This window comes from Ictalurus punctatus, chromosome 18 (assembly GCF_001660625.3).
Source record: "Ictalurus punctatus breed USDA103 chromosome 18, Coco_2.0, whole genome shotgun sequence".
NCBI classification, from domain to species: Eukaryota; Metazoa; Chordata; class Actinopteri; order Siluriformes; family Ictaluridae; genus Ictalurus; species Ictalurus punctatus.
In genome coordinates this window covers 1,575,001-1,595,000 of record NC_030433.2, presented here as the reverse complement: position 1 = coordinate 1,595,000, position 20,000 = coordinate 1,575,001, and the positions used below count along the sequence as shown (strand labels likewise).

At 46.5% G+C, this 20,000-nt stretch overlaps 1 protein-coding gene across 4 annotated transcripts in view; it reads left to right on the top strand.

The window, feature by feature from the left end:
- ptpra (protein tyrosine phosphatase receptor type A) overlaps positions 1-20,000 on the top strand; it is a 33,908-nt gene that overhangs the window by 5,576 nt on the left and 8,332 nt on the right. The window contains exons 2-19 of one of the 4 annotated variants that reach the window (XM_017493137.3): positions 6,389-6,435; positions 7,847-7,925; positions 8,429-8,830; positions 9,010-9,030; positions 9,695-9,776; positions 10,127-10,200; positions 12,669-12,805; positions 13,491-13,581; positions 14,053-14,129; positions 14,227-14,263; positions 14,377-14,474; positions 15,140-15,259; positions 16,373-16,539; positions 17,281-17,416; positions 17,992-18,141; positions 18,340-18,433; positions 18,573-18,649; positions 19,089-19,223. In XM_017493137.3, coding sequence (XP_017348626.1) covers positions 6,415-6,435; positions 7,847-7,925; positions 8,429-8,830; positions 9,010-9,030; positions 9,695-9,776; positions 10,127-10,200; positions 12,669-12,805; positions 13,491-13,581; positions 14,053-14,129; positions 14,227-14,263; positions 14,377-14,474; positions 15,140-15,259; positions 16,373-16,539; positions 17,281-17,416; positions 17,992-18,141; positions 18,340-18,433; positions 18,573-18,649; positions 19,089-19,223 — 1,998 coding nt within the window. In that variant the 5' untranslated portion in view covers positions 6,389-6,414. The remainder of the gene's footprint in view (positions 1-6,388; positions 6,436-7,846; positions 7,926-8,428; positions 8,831-9,009; positions 9,031-9,694; positions 9,777-10,126; positions 10,201-12,668; positions 12,806-13,490; positions 13,582-14,052; positions 14,130-14,226; positions 14,264-14,376; positions 14,475-15,139; positions 15,260-16,372; positions 16,540-17,280; positions 17,417-17,991; positions 18,142-18,339; positions 18,434-18,572; positions 18,650-19,088; positions 19,224-20,000) is intronic. The other 3 variants (XM_017493139.3, XM_017493138.3, XM_017493140.3) reach the window with 3 other exon arrangements.

Sequence of the window (20,000 nt, the reverse complement as noted above, 5' to 3'; positions counted from 1 at the left end):
GTTGGGGATGGGGGCGCTGTTGGGGAGATGTTGGGGATGGGGGCGCTGTTGGGGCGCTGTTGGGGATGGGGGCGCTGTTGGGGAGATGTTGGGGATGGGGGCGCTGTTGGGGCGATGTTGGGGATGGGGGCGCTGTTGGGGAGATGTAGGGGATGGGGGCGCTGTTGGGGCGATGTTGGGGATGGGGGCGCTGTTGTTGTTGGAGATGTTTGTTAATATCCAGCTATAGGAACGTATTCCAGTAAGGCCCGTGTCCTTTGGTAACAAAATAACACAAATCATGTGTTTGGATTTTTTTTAAATGAGCTTTTAAATATGTTCTTTGGCTGATGCAGCTCGGAGGTAACCCTGACCTGAATAGAGCGCTTACTGAAACTGTGTTTTGCTTGCGCAGGCAGCATAAAGCAGAGTAACCGATATTGTGTCTCGTGTCATTTAAACATCATGGCCACATGTAAACAGTGCTATATTTGGAAAAATCCTCTCTATGCCAGCTGGTTCTGTCTCAGTGGAGAGGGTTTTTACTTCAGACGCACCGGGTGTTTATTTCTGAATCACCTCACACCTTCGCAAGTGTACGTACTGTAGTGAACAGATCATACACTCGTTAGGAAACCCAAAGGCAAGCGACGGCTCCTGTTTTTTAATTCCCTCGGTTGCCGTGGTTGATCGGAACCAGGCGATAAAGTTGTAGCTAATGTGATCTAATAAAATAACCTGGTTGTTGATGTGAATTAATACAGACTGACGAATACGCGTACGAGTGTTTATCCTCGTATTGTTGTCGAACTGTGAGGTGACGCATCGCGAGCGCTTTGCCCTGCATCAGTTTGCCTCAGTTTCGTCGACCGGATCAGCCGAGGTGTGTAGTGCAGCGGGCGGTGGGATATGACGCACGCCGTATAATTACCGGCATTGAGGTGAAGTGCGTCAGGTTTAAACGTGAGTACGAGACGAAAACTATTCTTTTGTGAATGGCAAGAAGGAGGGTTTTTTCTTTCTCTGGTTTTTGAAGCCGCTTGTGCTAGCGATGGGAGGTTCGGGTCGTTTTTACCGACTCGGATCTTTGAATCTCATTCAGCGATATGAACGAATCTTTTTTTCCCCCGAGTCATTACGGTTACACGTTCAATTCCACAACACGTGTAGTACTTAATAAACTATAAAACAAACTATTGGCTAATGCAGCCGAATGATGAGAAAAAGAATTGATTAATTAATAGCTTAGCATTCGGTTTCCAGGCTACGGAGTCCGTCGGTTCACCTCAACTCCCCATCCGAGTCGTTCTCTCTCGTCACGTCACATTTGTCACGTCTGTTCCCCCGGAAACAGAAACGATTCGTTCGCCTCTCGAATCTTCGGGTTCGCGTCGTCCGTCCGTCTCGTTTCCGGTACCGCGTGGTGCATTTCCCTATGGCGCGGTCACCGGAAGAACGAACGACTCGAAGCGGAAAGACTCGAGACGCGAACGAATCATTTCCGTTTCCCGTACGGAGCCTGTAGGGATGTTGCACATCCCTACGCGTGCTCAAAAATGAACGAATCACTCTGAGACGACTCCTTGTTCGCGAGTCATATTAAAGATTCGTCCAGAACGAACGAATTGTTCACGGACGACACGTCGCTAACTCGTACTTGTATCCCAAACACCCGGGCCGCCGATCGGCGGAGGGGGAGAAGCGCCAACGGAATGCCGACGCCCCCTTTCGCGGCAGCTTTCTTTTCTGGAAAGCTCTACAGACAGGGTTACCATCTTCTATTAAGTTTCCCTCAGAAACTTTTTTAGAAAATCCAAAATATGACCGCACTTCGGATTTGGTCCCGTCGGGAGTGGAATCGGTTGTTCTCCCGAGCGCCGCCGCCGCCTTCCGCCGTGTCCTCTCACTGAACTACACGATCGCAGCGAGCCCAGTGACAACCGTCCATCCCTCTATAGTCGAACATAAAACCCGTTTAAATGACTTCAGCGTGCGTGTCGTACTTATCGTACGTGTTCAGCACTTTTTAACAGCACCGTGGTGATACGGATGACCGTGATAGTTTTGCTCGCGATAATCGCGATGTGAAACTCTCGCACCGTTACACCACGCGCGGAGACCAGAAGGAGTGTTAGGAAACCGATTACTGAGAGCGGGTTTTCCTCCGGGGTACGGCGTGGCCTATTTCTTCTCCGAGCGGCATGTAAAAATTGCTTCTTTAAATCCCAGAGCGCGTGTTCGGCGTTCGTTTTCTCCTTTAACGGCGCAGAGGGGATTTTTTTTGGATGCGGTAGGCGAGTCCAAATGATGAAATGTAGGTCTTTCTGAATGTGCGCCGTGCCTGCCGGATCATGTCTCGAGCTTGTCCACGAGCTTCTTTACCTCCTTCTCGTGAGCGTTCCTTTTTTTTTTTCTTTTTTTTTTTTTTTTTAACATTCGCTGAGCCGTCCTGGAACACACAGAGCAATTAACCTTCCAGGACGCCATTTCCCAAAGAGGTGTCAAGGTCGTCTCGAGATTAGACCGCCGGAGAAAGACGGGGACGTTTCCCCTCTCGGATGAATTCGGCTGTGCTTGACGCGAATCCGAGTCCACGCCTTGTCTGGTCTGAAGCTGAACACAGGCTTTGCTTTGCTGACGGTAAACCGTCGATACGGTTCGTCTTGATTGCTCTGGTCTGGTCTCGATCGCCTTCCGCTTCTGCACGATCGGCTCTTCGTGCCCGCGCTCGCCTTCCCCGGGGTTTTGGAATACACACCCTTTTCTGTCCTCGAAGGCGTTCTCCGTCTCCGCGTGCGTGTTTTGTTGGTTAGGCTCAGCAGACGTTTTACAATAACGCGATGTTCTAAGGCGGCCGATAAAGTACATACCGATCTGTCTGTAGCGTTCCAGTAGGGTTGTTATCGTGTCGCGGCCAGCCGTTGACGTGACGACGTTCACGATCTCGGATCTGAGAGGAATACCCCCAAGTCGACGTCGCGGTTGAGACGACGCGCTCTGGATAACTTCAGTACGTTTAATCGCTTCGGTCAATTTCCGTTGGATTTCGTACTCGAACGCTAGCGATACGCCTACGTGAGAAAACGCACGGTTAGCGCCCACCGCTAAGCATTAGCATGCAGCGATTCCAGTCTTGAATTTCACCCAAAATGCGCTTTTCCTTTCTCCCGTTATTTCACGGAAAATTCAAGAGGCCGCCGTCGCCGCTCTCTGGTCTTCACGCGCGCGTTCGTGTCGCGTCACGACGGACGATCACCCGACCGTCTCTGAAACCTGACCACAGACGCGCCTCGCCCCGAAAGACCCGTTAAAATCGGTCGACCCCGAACCGAACCGGCTCAGGGTCGATGTTTTCACAGCGTGCTCTCGTCTATAAAACATCAGGTGTACAGCACAACGCCACTATCTGGATCTGTTCAGCGCCTCGAATACCTGTATCCGTATTTAGACCAGAAGTGGGTGTGGCCTAAACAGGAACGGGAAATAAATAAAAAGGTAGAAAGTGCACCTCCTATTCGTATCCATATTTCTCATATTCCCGGACCGTATCCCCCTTTTGAGAAGAAAATCTTCCAGTATTATCACCGTGTATCTGTGACGGTACGCGGTGCTCCGAGCGGACGGGCGTGGCAGCGTGCGGTGCTGCTTAACTGAAAACCGATAGTCGTGTCCTTGACTTCCGGTCCGAAATGTCACGCTGTTCCAAATGCTTGATGGCGATTATGTCTAAAAGTAAAAAAAAAAACACACTAGGAGGGACAGCAGGGCTAGCGATCTGATCTTAAAATAAATAAATAAATAAAGTACGTTTAAAGATGAGTAACGTTACTAATGTTGAGATAAGTAACTTTTTTTCTTCCAAACAGAACGTCGCATCGTAACGATGTCCGCGCGCTCAGGCCTGGAACGTTAAGTGCAGTGTGAGTGCAGGCTGGGAGGGGGGTGTGGGGGGGGGGGGGGGGGGGGGGTCTGATGGGGTTCTTAAAAAAAAAAAAAAAAAAAAAAAAAAAGTACATATGTAAATGTACTACAGTGATGCATTAAAAGAGTCTTAAAAGTTAAAAATAAATAAATAAATAAATAAATAAATAAGAAAGTCTCACACACAAGTTAGCAATCAAGCTGTCAAAGCCACAATCTAATCCAGCCTGGTGAAACTGCAATGGACAATCCCTCAAAGAAACCACAATCGTGTGTGTGTGTGTGTGTGTGTGTGTGCGCGCGCGCGGCATGATCGTCAGTCATGTGCTGTGAGTCGTCGCTGAATCATGCGTAGAGGAAACGGCGCTCTGTCCTCGCGCGCCACGTTTAACCGTCTCCATCGGCGAAGAATCGACCGAGAATTTGGCTGAAGTTATCGTCGTTTTTATTAGATTTGGTGCGTTTTTAAATCACGAGCTCCCCGTTCAGAACGTCGGACCGTCTCGCCCCGGACGATTTCCCTCGCCGACAGAGACCCGTTCTACACTAACGTTTACTAGGCTAGACCTACAGACGCCACTCTCCCGGACTGTACCACGTGCGGTTTTCTATCGTCCATATCCGGGGTGTAATATGATGCACGTTTCAAATTCCGTACGACCCCAAAAAAAAGAAAAGAAAAAGGTATCACCCGAATACGTGCTTTCTGAGTCGATTAGATCATCGGCGGTTATATATATATATATATAATAGATCCGTTTGGACAACAACTGAACGTTAATAGTGACCGTGTTGGCGTGACCCATGTAAACTCTTAGCAGTGTGTAAGCAGATTAACGCTGTGTGTTAGCAAATGAACCGTTCGCTCTGACTCGATGGGTCGCGTCTGAAGCGCGGCTCTCTGTAGTCGTGGACGTGCGCTTTTGAATCCTGCTCGACCGAACGCGAACTCCCCAGTCGCTGTGATGATTCCTTTATCCGGGATCGAATCAGCCGGGAAATGCTTTCCCGAATGCAGCAGAGTGGGGTGTGTGTGTGTGTGTGTGTGTGTGTGTGTGTGTGCGCTCGCGTGTGTGTCTGGTTCACAGCCGGGAGGGGGGTGATGTCAGCACAGATGCTTGGATGTGTTTGTGATTTAAGGACTGGCGTATCGTACGTACGTTTTTGGAGGATTCGGCACGTCCCGAACGTTTCTCCTCACCGCTCGACTGAGATCGTAACGAGGCGCTCACGTACACCGGATCTTAAATACCTGGAGGAAGACGTCACTGTTCTTGTCCGATCCCGATGCGCTGTTCCTCGAGCTTTAACCCGTGCTGCGTTCCGAAATGCTTTTCTGCGCAGCGCAGTTGTAAAGATTCACTGTAGGTTTCTCTCTCCCTGAACCAGTCTGGTCGTCGTCCTCCGCCTCACGCAGGACAGGAGGCCGACACGCTTCATCCCAACGTGGAGGAGATGCCGCGGGCCGTCGGAGACGAGACATTTTAAAATAAAGATCCACAAACTGAGCGTTACAAATGTTAACCTCGGAGTAAAACTTTATAGTAGCACGACTATCTAGATGTGATGAAAAGGCCTCAAGTTGGAAGTTCGATCTGGGCTGCGGTTTTTCTCTCAACGCTTCGATAGGTAGATCTTACCTTTCACCCCGGCTGGGGTCAGGGAGCTTGAACCACATTCCCCCAACCGACCATTCTGACGTTTGATGTAAACATTAACCGAAGCTCTTGACCTGTATCGGCACGACTTTATGCGTTGCCGTGCTGCCACGTGATCGCACATGAATGCGTAGGCATTCCTATTAAAGTGGCCGTTGAATTTGTGTGTGTGTGTGTGTATGTATATATATATATATATATATATATATATATATATATATATATATATATATATATATATATATATATATATATATATATATGTGTATGTATGTATGTATGTATGTATTTATGTACTGGCATTATGAGATGACTGAATAAACTCAGTGGGCGGGGCTTCCGAGTTTAGAAATGTATTATTGCTTGTATTGAAAAAGCCTTACAGGAGAGACTCTTGAACAGAAGAACATCACATCTGCGCGTCGTCTTTAATAAAAAGCACACGGTAAATCCGACAAGAGGAAACCATTTTGCAATAATCATGGGGCTTATCTCGATGTCCAGAGCTCGCGGGCTGACTTTCTTTCACGGTTCAGAATTCGCACAGAGGCGGCTGCGTGCGTCAAAATCTCGCCCCGTACGTTTCCTTTAGAGTCTTTAAGAATTGACAAGTTGGCACATGCCTACACCCGCCTTATTAGTGCGAAAATATGTCTGTTTTAGCGTGACATGCCCTGAGCAAATGAGAGAATCTGTCTGCTTGCAGTTTTATAATATTCACATTCTCTCTCTCTCTCTCTCTCTCTCTCTCTCTCTCTCTCTCGCTCTGTCTCTCTCTCACTCTGTCTCTCTCTCTCTCGCTCTGTCTCTCTCTCTCGCTCTCTCTCTAGGCAATCGTTGTGCGAATGAGTGAGTGATGCAGAGCACTTTTTTGCAGGTAAGTGGGCGGAGCCTTTGCACAGATCCTGCACTGACCCGGCTAATAAATAACGATCGCTGGGCTTTATGTCACGCCACGTGGAGAACGCTTCGAGTTCATCGGTGTGGAGTATAATCCATCCGCCCGCGTTAGACAAGCATATGGTCAACGTCAGGTACGGTAACCCGTCACGACGATGATTAGACTGAGTAAATGAACCGTTTTAACAGGAAACGTTGACCATGTAGGCTTTAAACGTCCGCTTTTTACAACGTACAACAGACGTCATCCCTACAGTGTGACCCCCGGGTGTAGGACGAGCTTGGAGCACTGTCGGGACTATATGTTCCAGGACCTTTTGCCCGTCTGTCACGTCCCCGTCGGAGTTCTCGGGTACCTCGCGTTTACAAGTGAAGCGCTGGCAGTTGCAGAAATGGCTCTCGGCCCCGTCGGACGCATTTAAAGCACTGCTGTGCTGAGCTTACCAAATGCCATGGCGTAATTGCGACACAGAACACACATTGAATTTAAAAATCACGATCGCGGGGTCATTTTCAGCTCTTTTGCTTGTCTAGCAAACTCTTGTCTCACACACACACACACACACACGCACACTGAATCTATTGTACTGTGGCTAATGCAGCACACTCGGGGTCTTGCTCTTCAGCTCGCTGGATCAGCTGTATTAGATATGGCCGGGGCACAGCTTGCTAGCTTAGCCTAGCTCATGGTAGCGGTTGCCACAGCGGTTAAGGCAATAGCAATTACAGCAATCAGAGTGTTGCTTGTCTGGTTGCTAAATAATAGGCTTATAGCGAAGTGCTGTGGGTTCTAAACCTCATGCCTTCACCCAGAGTGGTTTGGTGCTCGAACACTGGAAACCACTAAAGTGCAAGACTGCTATTTCCTTCCTAACCAATCAGAGCAGCCAAGCGCTTCAGAGTGATCTAGTGCCCTAGTAGTGGTAGCAGTAGTATTGGTAGCTCAGTGTAGGATCATAGTACATCGATTGGGTCGTGATCGATTCATTTTTTTAAGAGTATGGTGAGTAGTTTGATAACGCCAACCAGCTCCATTATAACTGGTTTCTGTTTCTTTAAATATTGAGTTTGACCAATTTCATTCATCAGCATGGCCTTATATCTTGGCCTTGGCGAATCTAGAGAGAATCTAACCGGACCCCCTTTTCCTGTTTCCTGTCGCAACGAGATTCATGCTTACGGTTTAAAACCGGACAACTTTTCCTATTTGGAATCGAACATAAACACGAGTTGAATGTACGTGTGCTTTATCAGTAGCAAGGAGGGAAAATTGTGAGGCCTGATGATTGGCTGCTTGATACAGAGCGAGGAAATGAAATTGACAAAGATGCTTTGCATTCTCTCTCTCTCTCTCGCTCTCTCGCTCTCTCGCTCTCTCTCTCTCTCAGGGCAGTATGGGTCTGTGTCCCCTGCTCCTGTTGTTTGCGTTGGCCTTTGGTTGGGCCCAGGAAACACCCAAGCTCTCAGGTAAGGTCTGCTTTTATTATATCGGAATAATCAGGGTAGACTTTTAATTCGTTAAGATACCATGCGTTAAATTCGTGCCTTTTTTATGACTTCAGTACGGCCGAATTACTCGCACTACGTTCTCACACATTCTCGTAGCGCCAGTGATCACTACCTGCACCACGTTAAATCCCAGTGTTACGGCAATCACGCCTGCGGCGTTTCCTGTGCAAATGTTAGCTGGAGATTAATCTTCCTGCGATAAATGCGTCCAGAGACAAACGTCTTTATATCCGCTCCCTCTGCGTTGTATCGTCAGACTCGCTAATCTGCCGCTAAGCGTTTATAGATTTTGAAGGTGCAGTGAATTTTCGAGCTGTGTATAATTCTAGGCGACAGTCAAGGTTACATCCTGCCGTTATAGTTTATACCACAAAACATCATCTCATGAGGGTGGGAGCAACACATTCTTTAATATATATATATATTGCTCATCATCATTATTATTATTTCTGCTCTTTCAGATCCGAATCAGATTGTGACACCCACAACCCCTTCTCCCACAGCGCACAACCTTACTCATGGCCCCACCCCTTCAATCACAGCCCCGCCCACCGAGCAACCTGCCATCGGTGACTCCACGAATGTAACGGCAAAGACACCAGCTCAAGGGGACCCCATAGCCCCTCCTACCCCTGCTCCACCTCTGCCTCCCGGCGACACTAATCACACCGGTGCTCCGCCCACAGGGCCTACCACCGTCCCTTCCGCTGTTCGTCCCACGACCCTGTCCACTCCTTCCACGGCTGCGGGCCCTTCCGCTGCAACCCTCGCCGATGAAAATAAGCCAGATCACGATGTTTCGAGTACTCATCCCAGTACGACCACTGAAATCAGCACCACGCCATTCGTCAGCATTCCTCCAGGTGTGTGTGTGTGTGTGTGTTTGGGATCTTACAGTTAAGATACTGTTAAAAGCAGTATAAGAGTTTATAGCACATGCATACCTCCGTAGTTACCCTGATTTGACTATTTAATCGTTTCTAACCAATGCTCTGATTACCGTTTGTAAGTGAGATATAAGTCTGGCGTCTCTTTTCCACAGGAGGAAGCGGAGGCGGTGAAGGTAAAGGTTCATATTGCGTTGTCGTTGTGTGTTTTTATTTTTATTTTATTTTTTTTAAATACTTGAATGCATACTTTCATGCAGAGAAACCAGCCGGTACCGGAACTATGTTTGCACCAATAATAATCCGATCCAGAAGTGGAAAAGGTTAGAAATGGCTCGGATATGACCCAGGTTTGAGAATCTTCTCATGTCTCATGATTCAGTTAGACTGCTGTTCATGGGGTTGGTTTTAAAACGATTCTCAATGCATCTCCGTCGCCATTTTCTACACGTACATCCTCTTCTCTTCGCCAAGCGGCAACGGACGTCCGTAAATCTCCGTGGTTACCGCCACCGGACCGGCATTTCTCATCGGCTCCGTCGCTCGAGCGTTTTTAAAAGCGGAGAGTGCCGGTTCGACTGCTTGCTGTAAAAGTCCTGTACTACATGCCTTCTGTGATGAGGAGACAAATCGGCCGATTCATTTAAAAAAAAAAAAAAAAAAACTTTTTATACTCCATAGCGGTGTGTGTGTGTATATATGTGAAGTATAGTTTAATATAGTACATATTGCATGCTCATAATACCTACCCTGTGATGTAAGCAATCCAGCTAACTTGTGTCTTTTTTTTTGTTTTTTTTTTGGGACTCGTGTACAACGCGTGATCCTCCTCGAATCAAGACACGGCGATCATCGCTGTGACGGTGGCTTTATCGTCTCTGCTGGTCATCATCTTCATCATCATCGTCCTCTATATGCTCAGGTCAGGTGATAGACACTCACTCACTCTCTCACACACACACACACGATGTATGCAGTAAACTTACATCGTTTGCCAGGTGTAATCCGTAGAGCCGCGCAGTTCCGGGTTAAGGATCACGCAACGGTGTTTGTTTTTTTGTTTTGTTTTGTTTTCTCTGCCGGTCCTCACTTTTAAACTCTCACAACCTTCCTGCCGCTAGCAGTGATCACCTGCGTCGTTCCAGCTCCTCTGCGTTCTTTTCTTTCCTTTCTCTCTCGCATCCGTGCTGAGTTAAAGCTTATTCATGATGCTGATTTTTTTTTTTTTTTTTACCCTTTTTTTAAAAAATTTGTATCACTATGTTGTGACAGGTTTAAGAAGTACAAGCAGGCAGGAAGCCACTCAACCTCCTTCAGACTGACCAATGGCAGGACGGACGATACAGGTGTGTGTGTGTGTGTGAGAGAGAGACCCTTTTCACATGTCTGGGTTTCAGCTGGGGTCTATGGAAATCCTTATAAATTGGAAGTATCGCTCTGAATTGTTTTTTTTTTTTTTTTACTGTTACGGTCAGTGTTGGACTTTGAGAAAACTTTGAAAAGTTTGCAAAGCCCCGTCATCGGCTGTTGATTTTATTTATTTCTTTTTTAAAATCCTGTACCGGTTTAGCATGCACGTTTACATAGTCATGCCGTGTTACGTTTTGGTAAAATGTCTGAGGCGGGGCATAAAATGAGTCCTCACTGTATTCCCCTGTAAGGACGTACATCGTGTGGATGACAGAATTGTGAGCGCGCTCCATTTTCCACTGTTACTTTGACAGTTTTAGACCCTTAAAGCTTTATAAAGAGAAACTGTATTAAAGTACAGTTGGGTCCATATGTATTTGGACACTGACACGCGTTTTTGTTTTTGTCTGTTTACCCAAAACACATCCAAGATACAGTTAGATAATGAATATGGGCGTAAAGTGCAGTCTCTCGTCTTTTAATCTGCGTGTATTCACATCCACGGTGGAGGAAGGGTTTAGGAAGTACAGCTCTGCGTAACAGGTTTTTTCAAGGGGCCGACGGTAATTGGACATTTCGGCTCAAAAGCCGTTTCACGGACGGTTTTGGGCTATTTCGTTTATTTCTTCATCGGTTATGCGGGTAAAAGGTCTGGAGTTGATTCCAGGTGTGGCATTCGCATTTGGAAGCTGTTGCTGTGAACCCACGGCATGCGGTCCAAGGAGCTCTCGATGCGAGTGAAACAGGCCAAAGAATTTTATTTATTTATTTATTTTTTAAAAATCCATCACAGAGATATCAGTGGTGGATGATCGTAGGATCCTTTCGACGGTAAAGAAAAACCCCTTCGGAACATCCAGCCGAGTGAAGAGCACGCTCCGGGAGGTAGGCGTGTTCTTCATTATCCAAGTCTCCTATAAAGAAAGAGAAGAGCAAATACAGAGGGTTCAGGACAAACCGTTCATAAGCCTCTAGAATAGAAAGGCCAGATTAGACTTTGCCAAAAACATCTTAAAAAAAAAAAAAAAAAATCCAGCCCAGTTCTGGAAAAGCATTCTTTGGACAGATGAAAGGAAGATCAACCTGTACCAGAATGCTGGGCAGGAAAAAGTAAGGAGAAGGCTTGGAAAGTCATGATCCGAAGCAAACCATATCATCTGCAAAACACGGTGGAGGCAGTGTGATGGCGTGGGCACGCATGGTTTCCAATGGCGCTGGCTCCCTAGTGTTTATTAATGACGCGACGGAAGATGGATGCGCCCGGATGAATTCTGAAGTGTATAGCGATGTATCGTCTGCTCAGATTCAGTGAAGTTAATCGGACTCGAAGACTCAAACACGGACTGCGAAAGCAACCCGGACGTCTTTAAAGCAAAGAAGTGGAATATCCTGCGATGGCCAAGTCGGTCGCCCGATCTCAACCCGATCGAGCGCGCATTTCACTTGCCGAGGACAAAACCGAAGGCGGAAAGACCCGCGGACATACGACACCTCAAGACCGCCGCAGTAAACGCCTGGCCAAGCGTAACGAACGAGGAAACCCAGCGTCCGGCGATGTCCGTGGGTTCCAGACTCCGAGCAGTCATCGCCTGCAAAGGATTCTCGACGGAGTATTAAAAATGAACATTTTATTGAAGATTACGTTAATCTGTCCCATCACGTCCGAGCCCCTGAAATACGGGAACTGCGTATTAAAAATGGTTCCAGTTCCTAAACGTTTCATATATTTTTGTTCGACCCCTTGAATTAAAGCTGAACGTCTGCAGTTCGATTGCATCTCGGCTGTTTCGTTTTAAAAATCCATCGTGGTGGCTGTGCAGAGCCAAAATTATGCAAGTAGTGTCGCTGTCCAAATATTTGCGGACCTGACCGTATGTTTAAAATGGATGTAAATGTAGGATGGCATGTTGGTGCGGCATTACGGCGTCAGGGTCCAGGTTTAATCCTGTACTCGTGTTACTTCCTCTGTGGAGTTTTGCATGTTTCCCCCCGTGCTCTCGGTGTACTCGTGGGTTTCTTCCGGGTTCTCTGGTTTGCTCCCACCTTCCAGAAACATGCCAGTGTTTGGATTGGCGAGGCGAAATTACCCTTAGGTGTGAATAATTGTGAGTGCGCGTGTGTGTGACTTTCCTAATGTGACTGTTCTCTTTTTTTTTTTTTTCTTCTTCTTCTTTTTTTTTAAACTGTACTGTGCTGCCCACTGCTGGCCAGATTTGTTAGCTGTGATTGCAAGCTTTACAAAGAAAGTGCTTCATCCGTTCATTTTTATCCGTACGGTCACGTGATTTGCACTCGTCGTTCCCTGACCGTTTATTTTGTCCGCGGGACGTGATTATGTTTCTCTCCTCCTTTCCTGTTTCTTGCACTCCTCTTCCTTTCCTTTTTCCGTTCTGTCGGACCTCAGAGCTTCAGAGTGTGCCGCTATTGGCCCGCTCGCCCAGCACAAACAGGAAGTACCCGCCCCTTCCAGTAGACAAGCTCGAGGAGGAAATGAACCGCCGCATGGCTGATGACAACAAACTCTTCCGGGAGGAATTCAATGTAAACACACACACACACTCTCACACACACACATCGTGCACTGTCATACCATGTGACTCATGAATCAGCTGAATCATTGTGCATCGCTTTATTCATCTGGGATGTTCTAGCTGAGTTTAGAGCAGGATGAATGTTGGGCAGTTGGTTTTTAACTCCGCACATAGAAGTGTGAATCAGACTGGTATGAGAATGACGTCATCGTAAGAGCACAAACCAATCACGGTCCGTCACGCAGACCAAAGCACACCTTTGCTATAGCACATAATAATCATTTTTTTCATTAGTCCACTTCAGTCACTCTATCACATCAACTTTATACAACTTTTTCACCTCTGTTTTTTTCCCCCCACCTTTTATTATATAAGGCTATTTTTTATCATCTTTTTTTTAACCTTCGATATGCCTTTCAGTTGTCTGTTTCATAGACTGACCTTTTGTCTCATAAAGTAAAGTGCAAGTGCCGTAATGGTTTTTTTTCGTTGTTGTGTTTTTTTTTGCATTATTTTTTATATTTAATGTATTTGATTTAAAATACTTTTTTTTTTTGGTAGCTTGTTCCTCCTTGGTTCACTTTATGGTCCTTTGGTTATTAATTGTAGTTTTCTAACCTTGTGGATTGCAGATTAAAGCGCGGTCCGTGTACGTCCATGACGTCTGATTGGTTTTCTGTGCTTCTTCTCTGCAGGCGTTGCCAGTCTGCCCCATCCAGGCCTCGTGTGACGCCGCCTCCAAAGAGGAGAACAAGGAGAAGAACCGATACGTCAACATTCTGCCTTGTGAGTCTGGGTGATGTACACGCACACGGCCGTAGGAGAGGATTCAAAAGTTCCTTGTGCGAACCATAGTTACTTGCACATTCGCTAGATATCGGCTGTGGTCCCATCCCTGACGGGACCGGTTACAGATTCAGAGCTCGACTTGCGATATTTTTGACTGAAGAAAAGAATCCATGTACTGTAGGTGTTTTATGTTAAATGTTCCGTATTGACTGCTAACAGTTGTCATTAGACTTCCATGGTAAGTGAGTTTCCAGTAAGCAAGAGTTCTGTTCTTATCTTAGCGCACAGGAAAACAAGTTAATTGTCGTCTGAAACAATTGCCCATATTTCACTGATTTGGCAGATAAAGAACGGGTTGAATAAATGCAGCAGCATTCCATAAAGTACTGTCTTGCATAACCATAGAAAATGCTGTCTGTCTCTCTCTCTCTTTCTCATTCTTATTCTTTCTTTCCCCCTCCCTCTCAGATGATCACTGCAGGGTACATCTCTCCCCTCTAGAGGGCGTCCCAGACTCAGATTTCATCAACGCTTCTTACATTAATGTGAGTTGGAGCACCATCGTTCACTCGCACATAATGAGTGGTTAGAGACAACTAATGCGCTCTCTCTCTCTCTCGCTCTCGCTCTCGCTCTGAACAGGGCTATCAGGAGAAGAACAAATTTATAGCTGCCCAAGGTAAATAAAAATATTAATGAAGAACAATATGTGAGGGGTGGAAAAGATATTGAAAAGCTCAGGACAAGTCATTTGGAGCTCGTAAATAAAGTGCGTGTGTGTGTGTGTGTCAGGGCCAAAAGAGGAGACTGTGAACGACTTCTGGAGAATGATCTGGGAGCAGAACACTGCCACCATTGTCATGGTGACCAACCTGAAGGAGAGGAAGGAGGTACACTGGATCAGTAAATAAAATATTATAAATATTCAGACTCGCTGGATTTTGGCCTCGTCTTAAAAGTCGGGAAAAATTTAAGGTAGTGTGCATCTCTAGTGGTAGCCAGTTAGCTAATATGACCAGTTTTTGCGATTTACCTACCGAAAAATGCGCATGACGGCCCGGCGAATAGAGACGTAAGCGAGTGTCCAGGGCCTAACCACTTAGTCATTTTTATTTAATAAAAAAACAGCCAAAAACATGAAGAATTACCCACCATAAGTTACTGAAACAGTCCTTTCCTCTTCCACACTGCACAGATAAGTATTCAGAAATTTAATTTGCATATTAAAGCAGCGCCATTGTTCATACATCTTGACAGAAATGCAAATTTGCCAGAGGAATCTTTTCTGCTAGCGCACCAACTAAAGTTTATTTTAGCAGATGAAAGAAATTTGGTTAAAGTAAAAAGAGAGGTGGTAATTATTTGTCGGACGTGTTTCGGGAAACGGTTCTAGTATCGTGAATTATTGTACTTGGAGTCCATTAGTGAGAAGGATTGACGATGATTATTCTTGTTATTGAATTATTATTATTATTATTATTATTATTATTATTATTATTATAGTGAGAACAACACTGATGACTGGAATGGTGAAAATGTGGATGGTGTGTTTCAGTGTAAGTGTGCTCAGTACTGGCCGGATCAGGGCTGCTGGACGTACGGGAACATCCGTGTTTCTGTAGAGGACATGACGGTGCTGGTGGACTACACCGTACGCAAGTTCTGCATTCAGCAGGTATTGGATCTGGAGGTCTCTGTTAATACGGGTTCTAGTGTGCAGGTCGTAGAAATGTGTCAACCAGACCATTTAGCTGCTGCCGTGAAATAGGATGTCACCTGAAGTCTTATGTTTCTACTCCCTGGAACAAAAATGATTAAAACCGGTCAACCCGAGGTTATTACTTAACGCCGGTTGACCAGTCTGACCGTTTACAGTGCCTTCCGAACGTATTGAAAAAGCAAGGTCGATTCTAAGTAAGTAACATTTAATATTTGGTCGCATATCCCTTTAGCAAACCGTTGTATCCGTCTTGTCCAGGCTTGTACCACAGCTTCTTTCAGTCGTCGTTTGTTTTGAGGGGGGTTTCTCTGATCAGTCTCCTGATGGAAGTTCCTCCCAATCGATCCTTCTGGCCTTTCCATCGCATTGGTGGGGTTTAATCTTGGTTCCAGGGCTCTAGTGGGTCATCTCTGTGTTACTTTGCAGTTTCCAGTCTGGCCGCCCGATCCTTCCCGCTGATGAGCGGTCTGGTACGGCCTCTACATCTCTGCTCTCGAAGTCTTCTTCGAACGACGGCTCGTGATGAATTCACCCTTGCCCCGTGGAGGTTGTCGGTGATGTCACTCTCTATTGTTTCCGTTTTTTTTCTTTTCTTCACCGCTCTCACGATGTTCCCCTCATTTCCCCGGCCCTCTTCTTCCACGTCGGCTTGTCGGTACACCACTCCCTCTCTTTCTCAGAGCATTCCAAATTGTTGCCTTGTTCTTGCGCGTCAGGACGTAAATATCTGGAACCGGAAGCTGGATTTCCGATCTATCGTCTCGTTCGACTTTCGATCTCGGACCCGGACGCGTTCAGAGTATGGAGCCGAAACGGAAGAATTCGTTCCTTGCCGTTCCAGTACTTTCGCGTCGGCCTTTCTGTTCCAGGTCGTTTCTCCGAAAGGATCGACGGCGCAACCGTATCATCAAAGCCTCGGAATCCCGGAAAGTTGCATCCCTAGTTTGTGATGTCGTGTTGAGTGTGAGAAGGCTCATTAAAGTGTGCAGGCGAATGATTGAAGTGTTTGTTTCATCTAGTTATGGTGTTGATCAAGCTAACAAACTCGTTTCGTTTCTGTGTCTGTAGGTGGGGGATGTATCAGGGAAGAAGCCCCAGAGGCTGGTGACTCAGTTCCATTTCACCAGCTGGCCAGACTTTGGTGTGCCCTTTACCCCCATCGGCATGCTTAAGTTCCTTAAAAAGGTTAAAGCGTGCAACCCACAGTATGCTGGGCCCATAGTGGTACACTGCAGGTGCCTTTTCTTCATCTTTCCCCTCACAGAACATGCCTTTTGATACCGTGCACAGATACCGTACGACAAAGAAGAGTCACTACTGCATGAAACATCAGTTTAACAATAGAGTGCTCGCTCGAATGGAGTTCGTAATCTAATAATAATACAGGTGTAGTAAATTCAGTTTGACGTGTGAGCGTGTGTTCAAAAACCTGTTAAAAAATTTGAGCACTAGGTCAACTGCAGTACAAACATTCACATTAAACTCGTCGAGGCTCGGTTGAAGTTTCCGTCCGAGCCCGATCCGATCCGATCCGATCCGACGAGGTCGTTCATCCTTAACGATGCGTTAAATAAACACGCAGACAGCAACGTAACATATAAACCGCGACGTTTCTCCCCGATCACCTTTGCAATCGGAATCTGTTTGTGTGGAACGTACAGAATCACAGTTGTACATTTTAAGCAATTGTAAAATATCCTTTCTATGTAACGAGGACATTTGAAGACGCAGCTACGTGCTTCTCACACGCACGTGACTTTAGTTTGGGTGACCCGTACCCGGCGGATATTAAGGCGCATAAGAAACGGTTCCTTTCAGAGTGGAATCTTTCGATCTTTACACGTAGACACGGTCGCTGTTAGTCACGTAGGTTAAATACGAGCACGTTCAAAAGTCTACGTTTGTGTACACCTGTTGTTCTCGGTAGAGTTGTGCATTTCATGATTTTTCTCGTCCGTTCTGTGTGTCTCTCGTAGCGCGGGTGTCGGGAGGACGGGCACCTTCATCGTGATCGACGCCATGCTGGACATGATGGCCGCCGAGAGGAAGGTGGACGTGTTCGGCTTCGTCACGAGAATCCGAGCCCAGCGGTGCCAGATGGTCCAGACCGATGTTAGTTCGGTTCACACACTCCGACGATGTTCTCTCTGCCATCTTGTGCACCCTGGCTTTCGGTCCCTGTTCGTTAACCCAGAGCAGGCGAACGTTGTACTTTTGATTTGTACCCGAACTCACGTCTCTTACAGATCTGATCTATATACTTGGCGGTCAGGAGGGCCTTTTTGGGTGCGATGGATGCTACGTAGTTCTCACTTACAACAAAGCCTATTTAATTTAACGTTTTAACGCTCATCCTCTGCCTCACCTCGACCGTACTCTGACCTCACCCTCATACTCTGATCTCGGGCCACCTGTCTAGCTGTTATTCCACGTGTTCCAGCTTTTAAACCTGCACTATTCCATACAGTTCCTGCCTAAAGGAGTGATCCAGAACACTTGTGCATCAAAATAGATAATCGTTCCTACCGACTGTAGTTTTAATAATGGTAATTTAGTGCAGCGACTGGAAATGAGATTGGATTTAACGGTTTTCGGAAGTGCCGTTATTTCAGGCCTGATGTCTTCTAACCGGACGATCGGAAAGCTTTAACCGTGCGTTTCTCGTTCTTTCTGTCTCTCTCCCACAGATGCAGTACGTATTTATTTTCCAGGCTCTGTTGGAACACTACCTGTATGGAGACACAGAACTGGAGGTCACCTCTTTAGAGTCTCACCTGGCCAAACTCTACTCTCCTTTACCTGGAGCCGGCTGTGGCGGGCTGGAGGCGGAGTTTAAGGTGGGTGTGGCCCGACATCAGTCGTACCCTTACATTACTCGTCGCAGCTCTTTTATGTATCGTCATAGCGCACACCCCCGTACTGCGATATCGTAATGTCAAGAAGAATACCTTCTTTATTATAAAGTAAAATGGTGAAGCCATTTTATTTATTTGTTTATTTAGTGTCTCTCTCTCTCTCTCTCTCTCTCTCTGTAGAAACTCACTTCTATAAAGATCCAGAATGATAAAATGAGAACCGGGAACCTTCCAGCCAACATGAAGAAGAACCGTGTGCTGCAGATCATTCCGTGTAAGCTTTGTGCGGCTGTGTGTGTGTGTGTGTCAGTCCAGTAAGCTTTATAAATAAATAAATGCCTATGATCACTCTTGATTGACGAACTACGTGTAAAGTTGAACCTGGCCTGTCTCACTTTCTTCCGCTCTTCCAGACGAGTTTAACCGCGTGATCATTCCTGTAAAGCGCGGTGAGGAGAACACGGACTACATCAATGCGTCCTTCATCGATGTGAGTGTCTTCCTCGCACACTCACCAAGTGCAGCTTTTCAGTGCTAAAGCAATTTCACCGTCTATTTAGACCGTGGCCGAATGAGATTACGAAGGCATTTGTGTATTAGAGAAAGGGATTGATTTTGTCTGAGGACCGTCTTTCGTTTCTGTGTGTGTGTGTGTGTGTGTGTGTGTGTGTGTTTTGGCCCGTTCGGGTCGTTTCCCCCGGCTGTTACTGTTTGCGTACCTGCAGGCTGGAGTCCAATCCCACCCTGAAGACTCTGTTTGTTTATTTGTTTATCAGTTGTACTGAATCACGGTCACTTTGGTTGTTAAACACCAACACACCGGTTGTCTGCATTTATGCTCACACACTACAGCTCCGCACGCCGTGCTCACGCCGTTGCCAGGAAAATGAAGGATAAATCCTTTATTTAAAGATCTTTATTTTGTGCAGGGCTACAGGCAGAAGGACTCGTACATGGCGTGTCAGGGCCCATTGCAGCACACCATCGAGGACTTCTGGAGGATGATCTGGGAGTGGAGGAGCTGCTCTATCGTGATCCTCACCGAACTGGAGGAGCGAGGACAGGTAGAGTGGGAGGGAGGGAGGGAGGGAGGGAGGGTGGCTGGAAGTGGGGGAGGAGTGAAGAAGTTGAGGAAGGATACAGAGAGGAACTATGTTTATGTGCCTTAAAAATAGGCAGGTAAAAGACAGGCTCTTTGGAGACGGGGAGAACGATGTACAGCGGCGCTTGAAAGTTTGTGCACCCTTTCGAATCTTCCGTATATCTGCATAAATACGATCTAAAACGTCAAGTCCTAAAAGTAGGTGATGAGCCAAAAAAAAAAAAATGACACTTATCTCACTTCTTTATCCTTAATTCTTCTTTAGTCATTCTTTGGTAGAATGACTTGCGTGCTTAGCTTAGAATTTTGAAATTTCCTCCATGTGTACACAATGTGTCTGACTGTGGATCAGTTTGGAGTCCAAACCCTTTTCGAGACGGTTTTTGTGACCTTTTCCGTCCAGATGAGCGTCAACGATTTAAATCCCGCCCCCCTCCCCTCTCCGAGGCGCTCAGAAATCTCCTTTTGTTCGTGTCATGATGCACGTCCACAAACACGTGTCGTGAAGATCAGACTCTGGCCGATCCCCGTTCTTTAAATAAAACAGGACGCTCGCTCGCTCGCTCGCTCACACCTGATCGTCATCCCGTCGATTGAAAACACCTGACTCGAATTTCACCTTCGGATTAACTGCTAATCCTGGACGTTCACATACTCCTGCCACTCGCAGATTACGTAATCTTGAATAATTTTCCCCAATAAATGAAATGACCGAGTTTAATATTTTTGTCTCGTTTGT